Source organism: Aquarana catesbeiana, linkage group LG01 (assembly GCF_042186555.1).
Source record: "Aquarana catesbeiana isolate 2022-GZ linkage group LG01, ASM4218655v1, whole genome shotgun sequence".
NCBI lineage: Eukaryota > Metazoa > Chordata > Amphibia > Anura > Ranidae > Aquarana > Aquarana catesbeiana.
This window is the reverse complement of record NC_133324.1, coordinates 383,076,679-383,096,826: the sequence shown is the minus strand read 5'-3', so window position 1 is coordinate 383,096,826 and position 20,148 is coordinate 383,076,679. Positions and strand designations below refer to the sequence as shown.

General features: G+C 43.3%; 1 protein-coding gene across 1 annotated transcript in view; it reads left to right on the top strand.

Moving 5' to 3' along the window:
• Window positions 1-5,403, top strand: part of PSAT1 (phosphoserine aminotransferase 1) — a 36,626-nt gene extending 31,223 nt beyond the window's left edge. The window contains exon 9 of the mRNA XM_073633855.1: window positions 2,281-5,403. Coding sequence (XP_073489956.1) covers window positions 2,281-2,380 — 100 coding nt within the window. The 3' untranslated portion in view covers window positions 2,381-5,403. The remainder of the gene's footprint in view (window positions 1-2,280) is intronic.
• The last annotated feature ends 14,745 nt before the right edge of the window (window positions 5,404-20,148 follow it).

Sequence of the window (20,148 nt, the reverse complement as noted above, 5' to 3'; positions counted from 1 at the left end):
TTTGAACTCTCCAGTACTCTGATACAGAGGAGTCTCAGCGTATGTGGCGTCAGGAGTGTGCTATGTACAGAGTTCGGGGCTGCACTGTGTACAGGATGGAGTGTGCTACATACAGAATGCAGAGTTCAGCCTATTTCACATCCACCCCTCCTCCTCGGCTCTGACCTCCTGCACAACTTTCCCCCATCCCCAGCAGTGTAGATCTTACACCCCCCCCCCCCTATTGGTTGGCATCTGTCCCCTGTCATGAGTATGGGCAGACAGGGATCTGAGCCACTGTGGAAAGCTGTCTGTAAACGCAGCAGGCTTCTATATTTGCAAGTCAGAGGGGACCGGAGGGCGAGAGCCGGAGGTGGTGTAACAGTTCAACCAGGTTGCAGCTAAAAAGAGCTGGGTGCGAAGGCCACATGAAATGGCCTGGCAGGGCCTTGTGTTTGACATGTGGTATAGAGGGGTACATGCAGTATTTTCTTTGCTTAACTGTCTAGCAACAGATTATCATTATTATCATCCCACTGTGGACAAATGTCACTGTCTGCCTTAGTTTTGCAGCTGTTTCTCCTCAACTAAACCAATAACTTGCTTCTCCCTACTGACCCTTTACTGGGAGCACTGATTTTGGGCAGGCAGTAGCTTACAGGTCTTGAGTTCTCTAAAGCTCACCAGTGGGCAAAATAAATATTTGATCCCCTGCAAATTATGTAAGTTTGCCCACTTACAAAGAAATTAAGGGTCTAATTTTTATCATGGGTGTATTTTAAATGAGGCAGAATATGGACCAAAAAACAAGATACAAATTATTATAAATTGCGTTGCAGTTTAGCGAGTAAAATATTTTGATCCCCAAGCCAAACCTGACTTACTGGAGAAACCCTTGTTAGCAAGCACAGAGGTAGGATGTTTCTTGTAGTTGATTACCAGGTTTGCACACATCTTTGGAGGGATTTTGGTCCACTCTTTACAGATCTTCTCTAGATCCTTATGTTTTCTTGGCTGTCGCTTGGCAACTCGAAGTTTCAGTTTCCTCCATAAATTTTCTATAGGATTAAGGTCTGGAGACTGGCTAGGCCACTCCATGATCTTAATGTTCTCCTTGAGCCACTCCTTTGTTGCCTTGGCGGTATGTTTTGGGTCATTGAAGATGGGTCTTACAGCATGACCATGTTCTAGCTGAGAGAAGAAGGTTCTCATCCAAGATTTTACAATAATGGCCCCATAATGCAGCACAGTTGGCCTATACCTTTTTAGCAGAGAAACTGCCCCAGAGCATAATGTTTCCACCTCCATGCTTGACTGTAGGGATGGTGTTCTTTGGGTCATAGTTGGCATTGTTCTTCAAACACGAGTTAATGCCAAAGAGCTGAATTTTGGTCTCCTCTGACCTCAGCACTTCCTCCCAATCCGTCTCTGAATTATTTAAATGTTCGTTTGCAGACTTAAGATGGGCCTGTGCATGTGGATTTTTGAGGGGGACCTTGCAGATACTGTAGAATTTCAATCTATGGCTGCGTATTGTGTTGCCAATGGTTTGTTTGGTGACTGTGGTCCCAACTGCCTTGAGATCATGCACAAGATCTTCCTGTGTAGTTCTGGGCTGATCCCTCACTTTTTCTCATGATCATCCTTGCCCCATGAGGTGAAATCTTGTATGGGGCGATTGATGGTTATTTTGTATTTCTACCATTTGCAAATAATAAGTTGTCTCCTCACCAAGCTTCTTGCTGATGGTCTTGTAGCCCATTCCAGCCTTGTGAAGGCCTACAATCTTGCCCCTGATGTCCTTTAACAGCTCTTTGGTCTTGCCTGTGATGGTGAGGCTTGAATGGAAGGCAGATTCTGTGGACAGGTGTTTAGTAAATAAACCCCCCTTATGTGTATAAAGGCAAATCCACTTTGCACTACAAGTGCAAAGTGCACTTGAAATTGCACTGAAAGTGCAGTCACTGTAGATCCGAGGGGGACATGCAAGGAAAATAAGCAGAGCTTCCCCTCATTTCAGATCTACCCCTCAGATTTACAGCAACTGCACTTCCAAGTGCACTTTGAAAAGTGTATTTACCTTTCGTAAATGAGCACCCCCCCCCCATGGAGTTGTCGTTAGGAACACCTTCTTAAATTGACAGGACTAATCTGTGTACCACATGAGTTATTTGTTTTTGTTTTTTTATATATATTCTCCAATGTACTTAAATTTTATAATTCCCTTAACTTTCAGACATGTCACAGCTGTGCTTTAATTATTTATTTATTTTTTTGTTTTTTTTTATTATTTGTTTATAGATCGGTGGGAGGAATCCGTGCGTCACTATACAATGCGGTAACTGTGGATGATGTTGAGAAGCTTGCAGAATTCATGAGGCATTTCAAGGAGACCCACTAGTAAAGAGCAGACCTGATGTTTTCTGTCTTTATATCCCTGTACAAAATATGGCACTTGGTAGCTAAGCTATTTTCATAATGTATAAAACCTCATTTGTAAACTAGGTTTTTTTTGCTATCAAGGTAAAACTATTGTCATTCCTCTTGTTTTCTCTTTTAAGAGCGGTGTTGGGTATCACTCTTTAGTGTTGTGATACTATAGTGTGTTACACACACTTGCCTTCTTTTCTATGCTAATCGGGGTGTGTAGGAACTAGCGTGGCCTTTTGAATGACTGTTAAGAACCATAGCTGAAGTTGGTGTACTATGGGGTCGTGTGGTCATTTTACTTTGAACCCATGATTACAGAAATGAGTGCGGGACTTCTTCTTAGGGCTATTTCTAGTTCCTTTGAGTGTCATACTCCAAGCCTCATTATTTGGAGAGCCAGAGACTTTGTATGCAGAACAGAACATGTTTGGGCCTGTGACTTGTGGAAAAGCAATTGGAGTCACAGAAATTGATATTTTGTGACTACATCTGACAGATACATTTTTACTATTCTCGCCTCCAATATTCTGTTATCGGTTGAGTGGTGTCTGTATGCCTGCACAGTTCATTCAGCACTAGCCTTGACTATACTTCTGAATTCATTCCTGTAATCTTAACAGATCTGGTCAGCTACATCTCCCTCCCTCAACGCTACAAGTTTGAGTGAGGATGCTTGTAGGAGCTGAGGCAATTGCTTGGCTATGCCATCAAGCACTTGTGGGGGAGCGGTAGGAAACACATTTCCTCTAAGAGGAAAAGGTATTTAAGGCATTTCCAAGTGAACCTCTGTTTAAAAAGTCATTAAGTTGGGTTTTAAATGGTGAACCTGGAGGACATGCCAAACGGCCAGGGAACTTGCAACTTCTAACCAAAGTGGTCAGTGGCAGGACCAATATTTTCTGACCTTGATGGATTTGAGTTGGCGTGCACACATGCCAGTGGATGTCTGCGTAATGACTGAAGGTAAAACCTGCATGAACAGGAGTGTTCATTATTTTTCACACAGGGTTGCCACCCTCCTCTGCCTACAATCCAGTCATAACGGTGTATTGTATTTTACCATTGTTTTTTATGCATCATTTTACTAGAACTAGTTGCTGTATATTTCAATTTTCTATTGCTGCTTTGGTCAGACCACTCTTCTCCTCCTGCTTCTTCTTCTCTTTTTTTTTTTTTTTTTATACAGCCCATTTCCCCCAGCGTCCCCCCCCCCCCCCCCCCCCAATAAGTTTTTGTCTGTAAATAGAGGTCAAAATGTATTTGTCTTGAGACAAACCCATATGTGGGTTTTTTTTTTTTTTTATTTAAAATTAACTAAATAAAATGTTTCTGTGGTATATTGTGTTTTTTTTCATTTTACTTGCAAATTGTGCCCATTCCGGGAATAGTATAGGTTAGGTGGATAATGGCATACAAATGTTTGTACATAAGTAGACAAGGTTGTGTATTAGCAACACTACTGTATATCACTCGTGTCAAGAACCCAGCATATTCTGACCTGTCCATTTGACCAGTAATCTGCATCTGAGATCCCAGAGCCACCATTGTTACTGATTAGAAAGGTTGACTATGCCCCAAATGTTATACAGAATGGGTAGCCTGGCAAAGCAACTTATGGATGCCTTGGGAAAAAAGGTGATTTTGCTATGTTTCCACTGTTTTGTCCACCCTATGTGTGTTGCACAGTATTGTTGGTATTTGCTTTCTAGTCCGCTGTACACTAATTTTGGCCATCTTGTTTGCATCTTGCATAGGTACACTATTACCAAAAGTATTGAGACTTCGTCCGTAGGGTTCAATATTGAGTTGTCCGCCCTTTTTTGCAGCTATAACAGCTTCAACTCGTCTGGGAAGGCTGTCCATGGGGTGGAGGAACTTGACTGGCCCTGCACAGATTCCTGCCCTTAACCTGATTTAAACGCTTTTGGGATGAATTGGTGTGCAGTCATGTTGGAACAGGAAGGGGCCATCCACAAACTGTTCCTGCAAAGTTGGTAGCATAAAATTGGCCAAACATGTCTGGGTATGCTGACACCTTTTTAAAAGTTCCCTTCACTGGAACTAAGGACCCAAGCCCTGAAATAACCCCACACCATAATTCCCCCCCCCCCCCAATGACTTGGACTGGTAGACAAGGATGAACGAGTTTTGGGGTGTCGGAACTTGACCTCAACCCGATAGAACACCTTTGGGATGAATTGGAGCGGAGACTGCAAGCCAGGCCTTCTCATCCACATCAGTGCCTGACCTCACAAATGCGCTTCTGGAAGTATGGTCAAACATTCCCATAGACACACTCCTAAAGCTTGTGGACAGCCTTCCCAGAAGAGTTGAAGCTGGTATAGCTGCATAGGGTGGGCCAACTCTACATTGAACCCTACGAACAAAGTCTGGGATGCCATTAAAGTTTGTAAAGGCAGGCGGGCCAATACTCTTGGTACTGGTGTATATTTTGGCTAGGTGGGCCCAAAAATGGCACGGTCTTTTACAACAGGGTCTTTTGTTGCACAGATAGTTCTCATTCACATGGGTATATCCATACACCTGTGCAAAGGGCTGTCTTTGCTTGCACGGACACAGGTGTGTGGGTGTGGTGCCATTCAGGAGATTAGGATGCAGAAGTTGCACAGATGCAGCCACTTGTCCCAAATTTGACTGTGTGGTGTGTGTTCAGGGACATGCACCTGCATGGCTGTCAAATTGCGACCAGTGGCTGTGTCTGTGCATGCATGGACCATCTGTGCATCCCATGTGGGCAAAGAGGGCCCTTTGACCATATGTATGTTAGATACACATGTGAATGAGGCCTATAGGCCCATTCACATCTGTGTGCATATGTTGCATCGCAATCATAGGTGTGAATGAGCCCTTTTAAGGAAACAAAAGTTATTTTTTCTATATTCAGTTATAAAACTCTTTATCTCCAAAAAAATTTTTAGGCAAACGCATTCTGCTGCATATCTTTGATTTAATAAAATCTGTGTATAATATAAATTGTAGAAAATTGCTCAGTTTTTATTATTTGATTTACTGATGGCCTAGCTTATTTCTTGAGGCCCTTAAAATGCCAGGACATTACAAATACACCCAACTGACAACTTTTTTTTTTTTTTTCACTTTGCTGGTACAGTGTTGGTTACTGTAACAGCGATGTTTTGAATGAGTTACATTCTTAACAGCTGCGATTTTACTATTGTGTACAGGGTGCTGTGATTAGCCCAGGTACCATGCGATAGCTGTGGGCCAGCCAAAGCAAAGCATCACTATAGGAATCACAGATATTATGAGTAAATTTCATTCATAACCACTTTGTTGGCAGTGTGCTCACCCTTAGTGGACACAAGGGTTGTGGCAATGGTGTGCTGCACGCCCTGAGAAGCAGGAGACACCGTACATATGTGATCTTGCCTGCATGTGCCACCCCTCTGCAGTAGATGTACTGTGGTTGGGCAGCAAGCGGTTAATCTGCACAGTCTAAGTTTGTAAACTATGAAGATCCCCACACATTGACCTATTCAGGAGGCCCTGTAAGTCAGCACTGCTGTTACACGTTTCCGAGAGCTCGCTTTCTGAACTACAGAGGTGCTGAAAGTAGGAGTTTCAAAAGGTGGAGTCAGTACAGAAATAATTGCTTGCAGCGGGGTACTACAAGATACATAGGGGGTTATTTACAAAAGGCAAATCCCCTTTGCACTACAAGTGCAATCGCTGTAAATCTGAGGGGTAGATCTGAAATGAGGGGAAGCTCTGCTGATTTTATCATCCAATCATGTGCAAGCAAAAAATGCTGTTTATTTTCCTTGCATGTCCCTCCTCGGATTTACAGCGACTGCACTTGTGGTGCAAAGGGGGTTTGCCTTTCGTAAATAACCCTCATAGTCCTTAGAAATTGCAATTTCTTCTCTACCATTTACTTTCAAAGTGTGCAGGCAGGCAGCACTTGTGACATGAAAGGAGAGTTTTCAAGTAAGCATATGTTGCAATATACTGTTTGTATTGCTATTACAATGCTGATGTTCTAAAATGAGTATTTTGTGATCATAGATCTCCTTTTATTGTGTAATTTGAAATCACAGGACACAGACACTGTGTATTCATGACTATTTGATCAAAGCTGTAACCTTCAGGTGTATCGACACTGGCCAAAAAGACATAAGTTCCCACCCAGGCATAACCTCCCCAGTTTTTAGCCTTAGGTGATGGCTGTGCCTATAGATGTCTCCCTGAAGCTTTTGTTGGCTTTTGAATGCTTGGCCTATTCATAACATCCTTCCTGGGGCAGAGGAGGGCTTCATGCGGATCAGTTGTTAACGTTGGTGCTGGATCCTTAGGGCAGCGATCTCCAGGGTACAGTGTAGCAAAAAAAAATTGGTTACGGGGTGTTTTTCAGATTCAGGGCACTGATCCTCCAGAGGGAGAGTAGAATCCCTGAAGTTATAAATGGCCTACAGAACCTCAGCAAGCCATGACCTTGCACAGGAAAAAGGTGGAGTGGACTGCCCTTTTTTTGGACAGATGAGACCACTTAGTCTCATCCTGACAGATGAGAGAGTGAAGCTCTCAAGCATTGACAATATGCTGTAGATGAGCCCTTATTGGGGGGAAATCTCAAGGTCTGGGGCTGTCTCGTTCTTTGTTTTTTCTCATGGCTTTCAAACGTGCAAATTTTTAATACGAAAGATCATGACAGTCCTGGGGCATGAGTTCCTAGTTTTTAAAGACCCAATGGATAAGCGAGTAGAGGCCCTTCTTGGTGCTTCCTTCTCCCTGGAAGAAGCAGCTCTGCAGCCAGCAATGACTGCGGTAGGGGTCTGCCAAGCACTTAGTTTGGGCAAAGCATATGCTCCATTCCAGAGAAGGGGATTGAGAAGATCTTGCTTTCTGGTTGTAAACCCTTGCATACACCCATGAAGTGAAGACTAACCTCAGGTGATGCAGAGATGAAACCGTATTACCTATTTATGTCCAGAATGCACATAAGTAAGATTCAGCGCTCAACATATAATGAAATCACCAGTATCCTGCAGCTCCTCTATTAGATCTGGGCCCCATCCATCCAGGTACATGTAAAAGAGCAGGGTGCAAGGGGGCACGCCTATGCCTAGGGATTTGCGGTAGATGCCCTGATAACTCATTGGGATTAGTTTTCCCTGATCTATTCCTTTCCTCCACTGCAGCATCTTCTTCACTTGCTATACAGGATAAAGTTGGAGACATTGCAGCGATTCTGATTGTGGCCAAGAAGAATGTGTTTTGCAGACATTGTAAATCTCTTGGCAGGCGAGTTGTGGCTGTATTAGATTTGCCAGATCTGCGTTCATGAGTTTATAAACTCCAAGTGACTAGAATAAAATGATCTGTCCTTAAAAATTAAGCCAGGCTGATCAAGATGCCTAGCTGATGCATGTGCTAGGTCATAGAGAATTTACAGGGCAGGAAGAGGGAAGGCAAAAGATAAAGCAATGGATTCAGAAGTAAATAGTGGGGAAGAAGCAGCGGAAGCAAGTGGAGCAAAAGCCACAGAAGAGGCAATGGGGAAGGAACAATCATAAGACTACTCAAATTAGCACTTATTCACCAAAAACCTTCCAGTGCCTGACTAGATCCCAGATGTTGACTAAATTGTGAACAATTGCCATCTGTATAAAAGTATGCTGTAGGTAAGTCCATGGCAAAAAGCTATCCATGCTACTGCCTCCTTTGGTTATGTATTCACCTTCCATCTCACAAACAAATACATTAAAAGAATAGACTTGACTTTTGGGACTGTTCTGAGCAGGCAAAGTTACAATACTTCCAGATACTGCTGGAACTTTTTCGCTAAATCGCACTTAGGCCTGCCATACACGGTTCAAATTCAAACCGTTAATGGGCAGGCTGAATGTACCAAGTTGATCAGTCAACTTGGGTACAACCAACCTGCAGGAATTCTTTTGCAATTTTCTGTATCGACTACTATAGCTGCTAGCAATAATTGCTGTGGGGGAATTGTGCGAATTTGCGAAACAAATTTGGGCTGTGTATGATCAGCCTTAGTAAACCACCATAAGTGTTTGCTTTCACCTAACAAACATTTGGACTGTACTTTTAAAGTGGATATTAACCTGGTACAGTAGAGGATGTCAAGTCATCTGTGCCCAGTCTTGCCACAAAGAGTTAATACAGCTCTGAGCAATCCTCTTGTGCTTTTTTAGTAAGATAAAAAACAACACACAGATAAGTTGCCACATCCCCCACTGCTGTGACTGACATCTCATTTATTTGAGCAGAGAGCAGAGTGTGTGTTACAATTCCAGCTTCAGGCTGGGTTCATGCTATTGCGAATTGGATGTGGAGAATCCGCATCCAATTGTAATAGCAGGAGATTTTGACCTGCTCTCTATGGAGCCGGTTCACATATCTCTGCTGCAGCTCCGGTGTGAATTTACACAGGAGCCCCGAGTCTCTTTTGGTCCATTTCGGGTACGAATTCAGCCTCAAAATTTGGTCTGAAATCGGACCTGAAACATTGAACGGAGACGCGCCAGACCCCTGCTGTGAGCCGCATGCGACGATAGTGTGAACCCAGCCTTACAAACCCCCTCCTCTCTTCTCCAGCTCTCCCAGGATTGGCTACTCCACACCTCAGCATGATTGGGCATGCTGAAGACATGTGGTGCCTTTCCTGAGTTTTGACGGGATGTTACTCATCATGGGGCATGATCAGTGTGACTGAAGAGTAGGAGTGTGTAGAAGTGGGCGGGGAGTCTTGTGACATCATGACTCCGCCCACCAAGCTACAGCAAATAGGCCCACCCACTGATTCCAGAGTTTTATGGGGCTCCTATTGCCGAGGGGGTGACATTTGCAAGGTAGGGATACATGCAGGAGGCTTGCATGTGTATATATACATTAATACTGTGCCATTTGTTTATACTGGGTGACTGGTGGCTTTACATCCACTTTAACCGATTGCCGATATACGTTGGCAGAATGGCACGGCTGGGCAAAGCAACGTATGGTTACGTTGTTCCCTTTAAGAGCTGCTGTGGGCGATCTCAGCCGGCCACCCGCGATCACGGGCACGTGAGACAGCACGGGGATTTGTGTGTGTAAACATACAAATCCCTGTTCTGTCAGGGGAGAGGAGACACATATTGCTGTTCCTACTTACTAGGAACAAACTATGTCACCTCCCCCAGTCAGTCCTATCCCCATACCGTTAGAACACATTCAGGGAACACACATTTAACCCCTTGATCTGCCCTTAGTGTTAACCCCTTCCCTACCAGTGACATTTAAACAGTAATCAGTGCATTTTTATAGCTCTGATCGCTGTATAAATGTCAGTGGTTCCAAAAATGTGTCAAAAGTGTCCAATCTGTCTGCTGCCATTTCGCAGTACTGCTAAAAATTGCAGATCACCGCCATTACTAGTAAAAAAAAAAAAATAATAAAAATGCCATAAATCTTTCCCATAGGTTGTAGATGCTATAACTTTTGCGCAAACCAATCATTATACGCTTATGATATTATTTTTTTTTTTTTTACAAAAAATATGTAGAAAAATATATATTGGCCTAAACTGCTGAAGAAATTAGTGGTTTTTTTTTTTTGGGGGGGGGGGGGGATATTTATAATAGCAAAAAGTAAAAAAATATTGTTTTTTTTTTTTTTTTTTTTTAAATTGACGCTCTTTTTTTGTTTATAGCGCAAAAAATAAAAACCGCAGAGGTGATCAAATACCACCAAAAGAAAGCTCTATTTGTGGGGAAAAAAGGACGAAAATTTAGTTTGGGTACAGCATTGCATGACCGCGCAATTGTCAGTTAAAGCGACGCAGTGCTAAATTGTAAAAAGTGCTCTGGTCAGGAAGGGGGTAAAATCTTCCGGGGCTGAAGTGGTTAATGACTGCAAAAAATGTAAGCATTATTTGCTCTGTTAAATCCTACACATACTGTATGGCTCCCAACTGTTACTCATTTGGAGGGATTGTCCCTCTTTTGAGATCAAGTTACAGCACATCGTCACAGCTCACTAATTGGTTGCTGAAGGTTACAGCATATCATTTTCTCACTGCCTGCACACCATGGACTGAGGAGGTGAGGGCACCCACCAATAGAAAACTCCTAGAACTTGCTATTAGCAATGAGCAGAGCACACACAGCTATGAAGGTTAACTGAGTGCAGGTAGGAACAGAGCCCAATGTGAGGAGTATCCCCAAGCATTGGTTGCCCAAGTCATGCTGCCTGCAGTAGAAGGACCAGCCAGGAATAGAGAAGTCACACAGGACAAGTGAGATTTATACAAAGTTTGTCCTCCTGGTGCAGCTCCTTGTCGGGTGGCCAGAGGCAGCCAGAACCTCTCTCTCCTCTCTACCATCGGGCTGCTGCTGATTGGGCAGGATGCTGCAGTACTCCTGGGGTGGAGGCTGCATGTGTTGTGTGTCCACTTATTGCACAGTGTGCGCGCTGGAAAGCTAAAGTCGGCAAAGCTATTTGCGGCCAGCAAGACTTTTTGTTCTGAGAATAGGTGCAGGAACTCAACCTCGCCGCACTTTGGAAGGGAAGGGGGCTGGACGGGGACGTCCCTCTGCATCAGACTGTAAGTGTGGCCAAACTGCACTAACAGTGAGGCATTTTTACATACCAGGAGTTCAGGAATGCACTATATACAGACTGCAGGGTTCAGGAGTGCACTACATACAGAGTACAAGGTTGATAAGTGCATTACATAAAGAGTGTAGAGTTCAGGAGTGCACTACATACAGAGCGCAGGGTTGAGGAGTGTGTTATATACAGAGTGAGGCTGCAGAGCCCGGAGGTGGCCGAACTACGGCTGAAAAAAAGCTGGAGCTTCAGGGGCAGCTGCTTTGGGCCCCACAACAATTTGCCCTGTGTTAAAGACAGTCCTGATCAAGATTGTGTCAGGGAAGTATCCTTTGCCTACATACTGGTGTTGATGATTCCACTACATTTAAGTCTGTAGGAGTACACTACATACAGAGTGTAAAGCTCCGGAGTGAGCTGCATTCGGTGTACTGTTGAAGAGTGCGCTACATGCAGAGTGCAGGGTTGGGGAGTGCACTACGTACAGAGCGCAGCGTTGGGAGGTTAGCTATGTACAGAGGGCAGGGTTGAGGAGTGCACTACGTACAGAGTGCAGGAATGAGGTGTGAGCTACGTACAGAGTGCATGGTTGAAGGGTGTGCTACATACAGAGTGCAGGGTTGCGGGGTGAACTATATAAGAGTGCAGGATTGAGGGGTGTGCTACATACAGACAGCAGAGTTGATGAATGCGCTATATACAGAGTGCAGGGTTGAGGAGTGCGCTATGTACAGGGTGCAGAATTGAGGGGTTTCCTTTGTATGGAGTGCAGGATTGAGGAGTGCACTTTGCTTGAAGTGCAGGGTTGAAGGGGCACTTTGTGCAGGGTTGAGGGGTGCACTGCATACAGACTGCAGAATTGAAGGGTGCGCTGTGTACAGAGTGCAGAGTTGAAGGGTGCCCCAGTGCACAGTTGAAGGATGTGCTGTGAACAGAGTGCAGAGTTGAAGGATGCGTTGCGTACAGAGTGCAGAGTTGAAGGGTGCTCTGTGTACAGAGTGCAGAGTTGAGGGGGTGTGCTATGTACAGGATGCAGAGTTGAGGGGTGTGCTTTGTATAAAGTGCAGGGTTGAGGGGTGCTCTATGTACAGGGTGCAGGGTTTAGGGGTGTATTGTGTACATTCAAGACCCCCCTCCCAAATACAGAGCTCTCCTCCCCCAGATTCCAGTTTAGATCTTCCTCCCCACCCTTCAATACAAAGCATTCCTCCCACACCAAATCCTCTCCCACCACCTAAAAAAAGTGAGTGAGGCTGCAGAGCCTGGAGGTGAACTAAACTCCGTCTGAAAAAAAAGCCGGTGCGCAGCACGGGCTCCATGGGCAGCTGCTTTGGGGCCCACAACAATGGCTGTCCCTTTTGCCCCATGTTAAAGACAGCCCTGATCAGGATTGTGGCAGGGAAATATCCTTTGCCTAAAAACTGGGGTTGATTCACTCAAAAAAGAGAGTGCAAAATCTGTTGCAGCTGTGCGTGGTAGCCAATCAGCTTCCAACTTCAGTTTGTTCAAATAAGCTTTGAAAAAAAAACCCTGGAAGCTGATTGGTTTCTCTGCAGAGCTGTACCAGATTTTGCACTCTCCAGTTTTAGTTAATCAACCTCACTATGTGCTAGCAGGTGTCCCACTTTATTATTTCACAAAGTTGGGATGTTTGCGCAATCACCAAGATGGTAGACTCAGGTTATGGTACAATGTCTTCAGTATGAAGATGAACTCAGCCACTTAGACATTTGCAATATATATTTATGTCTGCATGGGTGTGTTTTAGGGCCACTGCAGAGTAGCTCCCATGATATGGTAGCTGTTGTCAGGGCCAAAAGAGGTCTACCAGGTTACTGAACTGGACCCTTTATTTTTCAGTCTACAGACTGTGTAATGTTGCTGGTTAATTTTGCCCTAGCTAGGTTTCACCTTTTATGTCAATGACTTGCAGCAAACCAGCCAAAATAGAAATTGCTTTCATTGCATAATAAAGGATACTTCTTGGAGATACTGTAATTCCAAGAACCCAAAGAGCATAAATACTGTGAAACAAACATAATAACTAGGCAACTGTGAACAAGAACACTTCTTAAGAAATGTGATAAAAGCAAGGGCAAGGTATACCATGATAAATTTACTTTTGTGCCATAAGCTATCAAACTGAAGCAATTAAAACGTGTAAGGGCAACACATGTATGCAGCATACATATATTTACGCATGATAGCACACGTTAAAGAAATGATTAACTGAGCCAAGGCTAATGTGCACTCTGTGAATACCAACATTGGGAGATTGCAGAAAGAGGAAATTTACTATTATGCAGATATTTATATACCAGGGTGTAGTGGTGGCTTCTGCTGAGCTTTTGAATATTGCTGTACTTATGCTACATAAATCCAGTGTGTATAATCGGCTTAAGGGTATCTAAATAATGAGACTAAGGACTGAGGATTAAAGGGAACCTGTCACTTACATGGGACCCAGACTGTTCCTTTGTGTACATCATTACATGTTATTCTGTTAAGATGCAATCATCTTAAAAAGATATAAATATTTTTAAATGTACGAATAGTCCCTTTACTACAGGTGGAGTATGCTCACTGTCCTATTGACCCATATGAATATGGTATGGACAACAAAAAAAAATTATGATAGTGCATTGCAAACATCCAAATGAGTGTCAGTATTTGCATGCATTTTAAGGTACACTTCAGTCCAACATGGAAATGTTAGCATTTAAACACACAGGTAGCACAGATTGACCGTAAAAGCAAGAAAACAAGACAGTGGGATTGATTTAATAAAGTTAAACATCCTTTTCACTTTCCAAGGGAATTTTCCCTTAGCTTAGTGAACGAGGTAAAGCTCTGCTGACTTACATCATCTAATTATGTGCAAGCCAAAATTTTTATTTTTTATTTTCCTCGCACATAAATGGATATTCTTTGCAAATGGAATTTCCACCACATTCTAAGTGAAAATCTGCAAAGTGAACAGCCCATCTGCCTTTAGTATCAGTCCTGATAGGGGTTATTTAATAAAACTAGAGGGTGCAAAATCTTGTGCAGCTTCCAGGTTTTATTGCCAAAGCTTAATCGAACAAGCTGTAGTTAGAAGCTGATTGGCTACCATGCAGCGCTGCGCCAGATTCTGAGTGCTCCACAAAATTCTGAGTGCTCCACAAAAACTTCAGGTTTTGTCATCTGAAAAGTTGGAATCGGCTGTCAAAAGCATTATACTAACGATCAGATAATCGGCGGATCGTTCGTTGTACGAAATTTTACTTACAATTTTCTAATCGTGTGTACGGGCCTTGAGCATCTCAAAGTACTCAAAATTACAATTTATCCTTCATGTGGGCAAAGCAAGGATGGGCAGAAAGTACTGTGCACTATAAGCTCTTCCTCATCTGAAACATCTCACTTATTGTCCGGTATTGCTAAGAGTGCCAATGTCAAATCTCAAAGTGAAGTGGTGGTTAACAAACACATGGAAAAAACGCTCCAGGTGAGTAATCAGCCATCCATCTACTGCATGTTAGAGTGAAGGTTCAAGCACAGCGCGCCTGCAAATGCACACTCAAAAAGAAAGGATCTGGAAATGGATTATGTGAGCACATCTCCCCTCCTCCCGAAGGGATGGGAGGGAACCTCTAACTGGTGTAATTGATTTTTTTGATGCATAGAGCTTATAAGGGTTGATTCAATTGTAGTATGGTAGGTTATGAGTAAGTGCTAACTCATGTGTGAAACGCATAAACTTTTATTGTACCCCACACTGTCACTGTTTTACAAGAGGAATAATAAAGGTGAAGAGTTGCAGTGAATTCCGGATCCCTTTTTTTTTTAGTGTGAATCTGCAGGCGAGCTGTGCTTGCACCTTCACTCTTAAAATGCAGGCTTTTCTTTGTGTTTGTATTCCGGATCTCATTCAAGCCAGCTCAGTGAGTGTAATCTTTGAACATTTATATACTTGTGGATTCCTACTGCTATTTTACATTGGAAGATAACTTCTTCACAAGACAACGGTGTTGGGGACAGATACAGTAGAACTTTGTGGACCCCCAGCGATAACCCACTCAGAATAGAACCAAGACAGCAGTTACAGACCAGTAATACTGACGGCTCAGAATCTTTGAAACTGCTATTCCGCAAGTTGGAGCGGTTAAATGGTGAAAGACGACTACTGCAATGATCCCAAGGTGACGCAGAATCAAAAAATTTCCTACATTTAACATTGTAGATGAAGACCATAAAAAGAAGTAGCTTAATACAGTGACTGCCTGTTTGTTTGATCTTAAGTGGATTATTGCAGCAAAAACCCAGGAATCTGATAAATTATAGAAAGAAATAGGGGATATACAAAATATTCAATAATGAGTTTGGTGTTTTATATGATGATATCATTGTGAACCAATATTTTGCTATGCTATTATGCTACCATGTTATTATGTATTTTGTATGGAAAAAACTCTACCTATTTTACATTTTTGTATGTATTATGTTACTGTGCAATATATATGGTCACAAACTCACAATTACCCGCCAGACACATAAATGCCGTGATGCCTCCCTGGCTGCATGTTTCATATAAAGCCCCAAACCCTTCTCCCATGTATCTCAGCAATTAGGGATGGAGGCACATGCACTGTGCCTCATATAAAGTCCCAAACCCTTTTTTCTCCTTATTTATGGAGGAAACCTCATTGGTTCCAACAGAGATAGAGGAAACGGAAAATAGTCCGGGTAATGCCGGCAAAAGGGTGAGCTTTTCAGACACAGAGACAGATACCTTGGATCAAACTTGGGGCACATCAGGAGAGGAATCATCGTCCAACAGTGGGAGCTGCTGCAAGTACACCAGGAGACTCCCGTGTAAACAGGAATCAGCATGGTGGCGCCAAGAAAAAGAAAAAAACATTGCTCAAGAAAACAAGATGAGGAATACAAAGGGTGGCTAAGGGGACTGAGCAGGAGGGAACCTGTATTGTTTTAAACCTCTCTAGAAAAGAACTGACAATGGGATATTGCCCTGCTATCCAAGGGACTAAATTTCTGTCCAAAAAGACATTTTAACCTCTTTGACACAATACTCGATGTGAATAAATTTGTGAGAGCAATTACATTACACAAACATTATTATTCTGAAGATGATGTTAGCAGTAATGATAGAGATAGGTCTGATGTATATCTCTTAACAACTTAAGTAAGGCTCCTAGTATTGTTAGGAAAAGTTCAGATAAAGGGGGACTCATTATCATTCAGGATGCTACCATGTATAAAGATGAGGCCTTGTGACAGTTATATGATGATGAGACCTTTGAGAAGTAACCCTACAAAAATATATAAAGAAAGATTAACAGCATTAATAGAAAAAGGAGTGAGAATAGGGGTTCTGGATAAAGAGGAGGGTGAAGTTTTGGTGTCTCAATTTCCAGTAATGGTTGTGTTCTACCATCTCCCTAAGACCCATAAGGGTCTTATCCCTTTAGTAGGGAGGCTGGGATTGGGTCCTTAAGTGGGAGGCTGGGCCAATGGGTTGAGACTCAGTTACAACCTTTAGTGAAGGTTTTGCCCAGTTTTTTAAGGAATACCAAACATATACTGGACATTCTTGAACAATTTCAATGGAAAGAAAATTATATTTGGGTGACGTGAAGTGACCAGCCTGTATTAATGAATCCCTCACAGATTAGGCCTTGAAGCCATCAATTTCTATTTGGATAGATATAGTAGCCTTAGGTGCATCCAGAAGGAGTTTATCCTAGATAGTTTGGGTTATCTTCTGACATACAATTTTTTCAAATTTGACGGTGAGTTCTTTTGCCAGAGGTGTGGAGCGTCCATGGGCGCTAGGTTTTTCCCATCTCTTGCCAACCTATACAAGGGTTGGTGGGAAAGGGCACACATTTATGGTGAGGGAAATCCGCTTTACTGTCAGATAAAGTTTTTCCATCGCTACATAGATGACCTAATTTTTGACATTGAGGATTATGATTTTTCTCTAGAACGCTTTGTTGAATATCTTAATGACAATACACTTAAACTAAAATTTATAGCAAATAAGGATGAACATACAATATTAAAGGGTGGTGACGGGCATATATAGGAAATCCTTATCAACAATACAGTCCTTAGAGCGGATTTGGGTCATCCTAGACACACAATTGATTAGGGGGTTCCCAGTAGGACAACTACTAAGAGTCCGCTGTATCTTGTCAGAAGATATGGACTTCAAGCAAGAGTCATAAGCAATGTGCCAACGTTTCAACGAAAGGGGGTATTCACAACCAGTGTTGAATAGAGCTCTAGACATTGCCAAAAGTACAACCAGAACATCTCTATTAAAAGAAAGGAAAATGAAGAAGCAGGAATAAAGCATATCAGTTTTTTCCACTTCATATAGTTTGAAATTTCCTAGTCAGAAATATAGCTGAACGGTACGTCCCCATATTTTATAGAGATGAGATCTATGCAAAAGGTCCTAAAAAGGGGTGTCAGGGTAGTCTATAGACAAGCTCTTTCTTTGAGCCAATATCTACCAGTCATTTTTCCACAACAAGCACCAGGGGTACACACTGGTTGAAATTTAAAGGACACTTTAAATGCAACAGTGATAATTGCCCTTGTTGTCCTAGGATTATGGAGGGCAGCAGATTTAGATCAACTACTAGTGGTAAAGAATTTGAGATGAGATCTTTCATGAACTGCAACACGTAATATAGTGTATCTTATTACATGCACAGAGTGTGCCATACAATACTTGAGACATACAAGGCGATTACATGATCGCCTTAGAGAACATTAATACAACACCATAAAAAAACATGACACAAACATAGATTGACATACATGTTGGAAACACTATTGCCCCGTACACATGATCGAACATTCTGACAACAAAATCCATGGATTTTTTCTGACGGATGTTGGCTCAAACTTGTCTTGCATACACACGGTCACACAAATCTTGTTGGAAATTCCGAACATCAAGAACGGGGTGACGTACAACACCAACGACGAGCCGAGAAAAAAGGAAGTTCAATAGCCAGGGCGGCTCTTCTGCTTGATTCCGAGCATGCGTGGAACTTTGTGAGTCGGAATTGTGTACACACGATTGGAATTTACGACAACAGATTTTGTTGTCGGAAAATTTGAGATCCAGATCTCTAATTTTTTGTGACAGAAATTCCGATGGAAAATGTCCGATGGAGCCTACACACGGTCGGATTTTCCGACAACAAGCTCTCATCGAACATTTTCCGTCGGAAAATCTGACCGTGTGTACGGGGCATATGGGTATACAAATACAAATGATTGAAAAAGTAGTTACCCCCAAGAGAGGAGCCATTCAGGCTTTTGTGTAAACATGAAGTGCAAATTCGAGTAATAAGCAGTACGTACATATATGCAATGGCAAAGTTTCTATGGATTGACCTTTGGGGATAAAGGATGACTAGACTACATATTGGGATACATTCACAGAGTTGGATCTTTATCGGGCACATCAGTCGCTGTGGGTGTTAGTGCGTCACTGACATATGTAGCAAGTCCCTTACCGGTCATCCTTGCCCCCTTTTTGCCGATTGAATCTCATTGACCTTCTTATTGTTACATTAAATATATGGGTCTGTGCACTGGGATGCAGGTTAGACATTTGTTGATCTGTGGGTCGTTTGCACAGACTTTATGTGTTTGGTTGCTGGATAATGCTAACCCACATTATTTGTTCATCGTCCTTATAGGTTCTGGAACTATGAATGGAAGTGGAAGTACAGTATACGTTAGTCATGAGAGATCTCACAAATTAGCCTTGCTCCTTTTCAGCAAGTGTAAGTGGTGCTTGAGCCCGATATGCATTGGGGCCAATGGGCGGTTCGTGGTTGGATGCACCGATCGCTTTGTGTACGTGCAAAGGTGTCATGGTTATGCAGTAATATTTCTCTGTCAGCTTACCTTCTCCTCATGTGTTCAGACAAACAGGCCAGCCACTCACACCTGGCTGGTTTTTAACCTCTCCTCTAAGCATGACCCCACCCCAGGCCCTATCAGGGAACCCTATATTAACCTGTGCACTGCAAGCCAGCAGTGCTGATCAACCATTGTGTGTTAGCCTTTGTGTGTACTTGCTGTGTTTCCTATGTCTGATTCCAGTTACCGACTTTGGCCTGTTCTCGACTTTCCCTGTCTGCTTGTGACCCTGACCTTTGGCGTGTCCCCAACTATCCCTGTTTGCCTGTGACCCTGAACCTTGGCGTGAACTCTGTTGTCCTTATCTGTTTGTGGCCCAACCTTATTCCCTTACTATCCCTATCCTCCTGTTGCCTACTGTGGGTGTGAGCTGGGGGACCCTGGGGGTCACGACCTGGAGCCAGTTGCAGCCCAGTCCATCCTCACCACTAGAGGCTCTGGTGAACACCTGCTGGCTCATAGACTCTGCGCCCCAGGGAATCTTACCATAGGTGTGCGCAGCCTATTGTATTAGGGTGTGCACCTCAAAGCTCCAGCACATATGCGTTTGTGACGTATTACCGGCCTCTTCCCCACTCGTCATTCTAAAACAATGGGGGGGGGAGCAGGTGAGCACACAGGGGGACCTGGGCAGCAGAAATAAAAGGAACTGGGACAAGAGGGGTGGCATGCATTGGTACCAATCCCCTGTATTTTCCTCCCGTGGCAGCTGAACATCGGCGAGAGGAAGAGGAGGAGAAGCCTACTTTCAGCTGCTGCAGAAGAAAATACAGATCGGTCCCTTAATTTCCACTCCAGCCGCATATCCTGTCCAGGTACTGATGGTCTGCAAGTAAGGATCGCGGCTTACCTGTCACCTGCCCACAATTGATGGGTTGCCAATTCCAGGATTAGGGTGTGCCCTGGCACACCCCTTGTGCACGCCTATGAATCTTACGCTCTAACCCCAGTGGGATCCTTGTTGGCGTTCGAGCGGCCCTGCCTTCCTTACCACCCTGACTCCCATCCGCAGCAGTCAACCACAGGGTCCACTACCTTGCGGTGCACTCCTTATCCCAACGGTGTGCATCTGTCAACTAGCCTCAAGGTGACCTAACAAAAGGTTTTTATGCTGGCACATTAAGCGGTGGCGGTACTGATAGCATTATCTTCCCCTACTCTTGTATAATGATAGCTTAATATGTCTCCCAGTTCCCA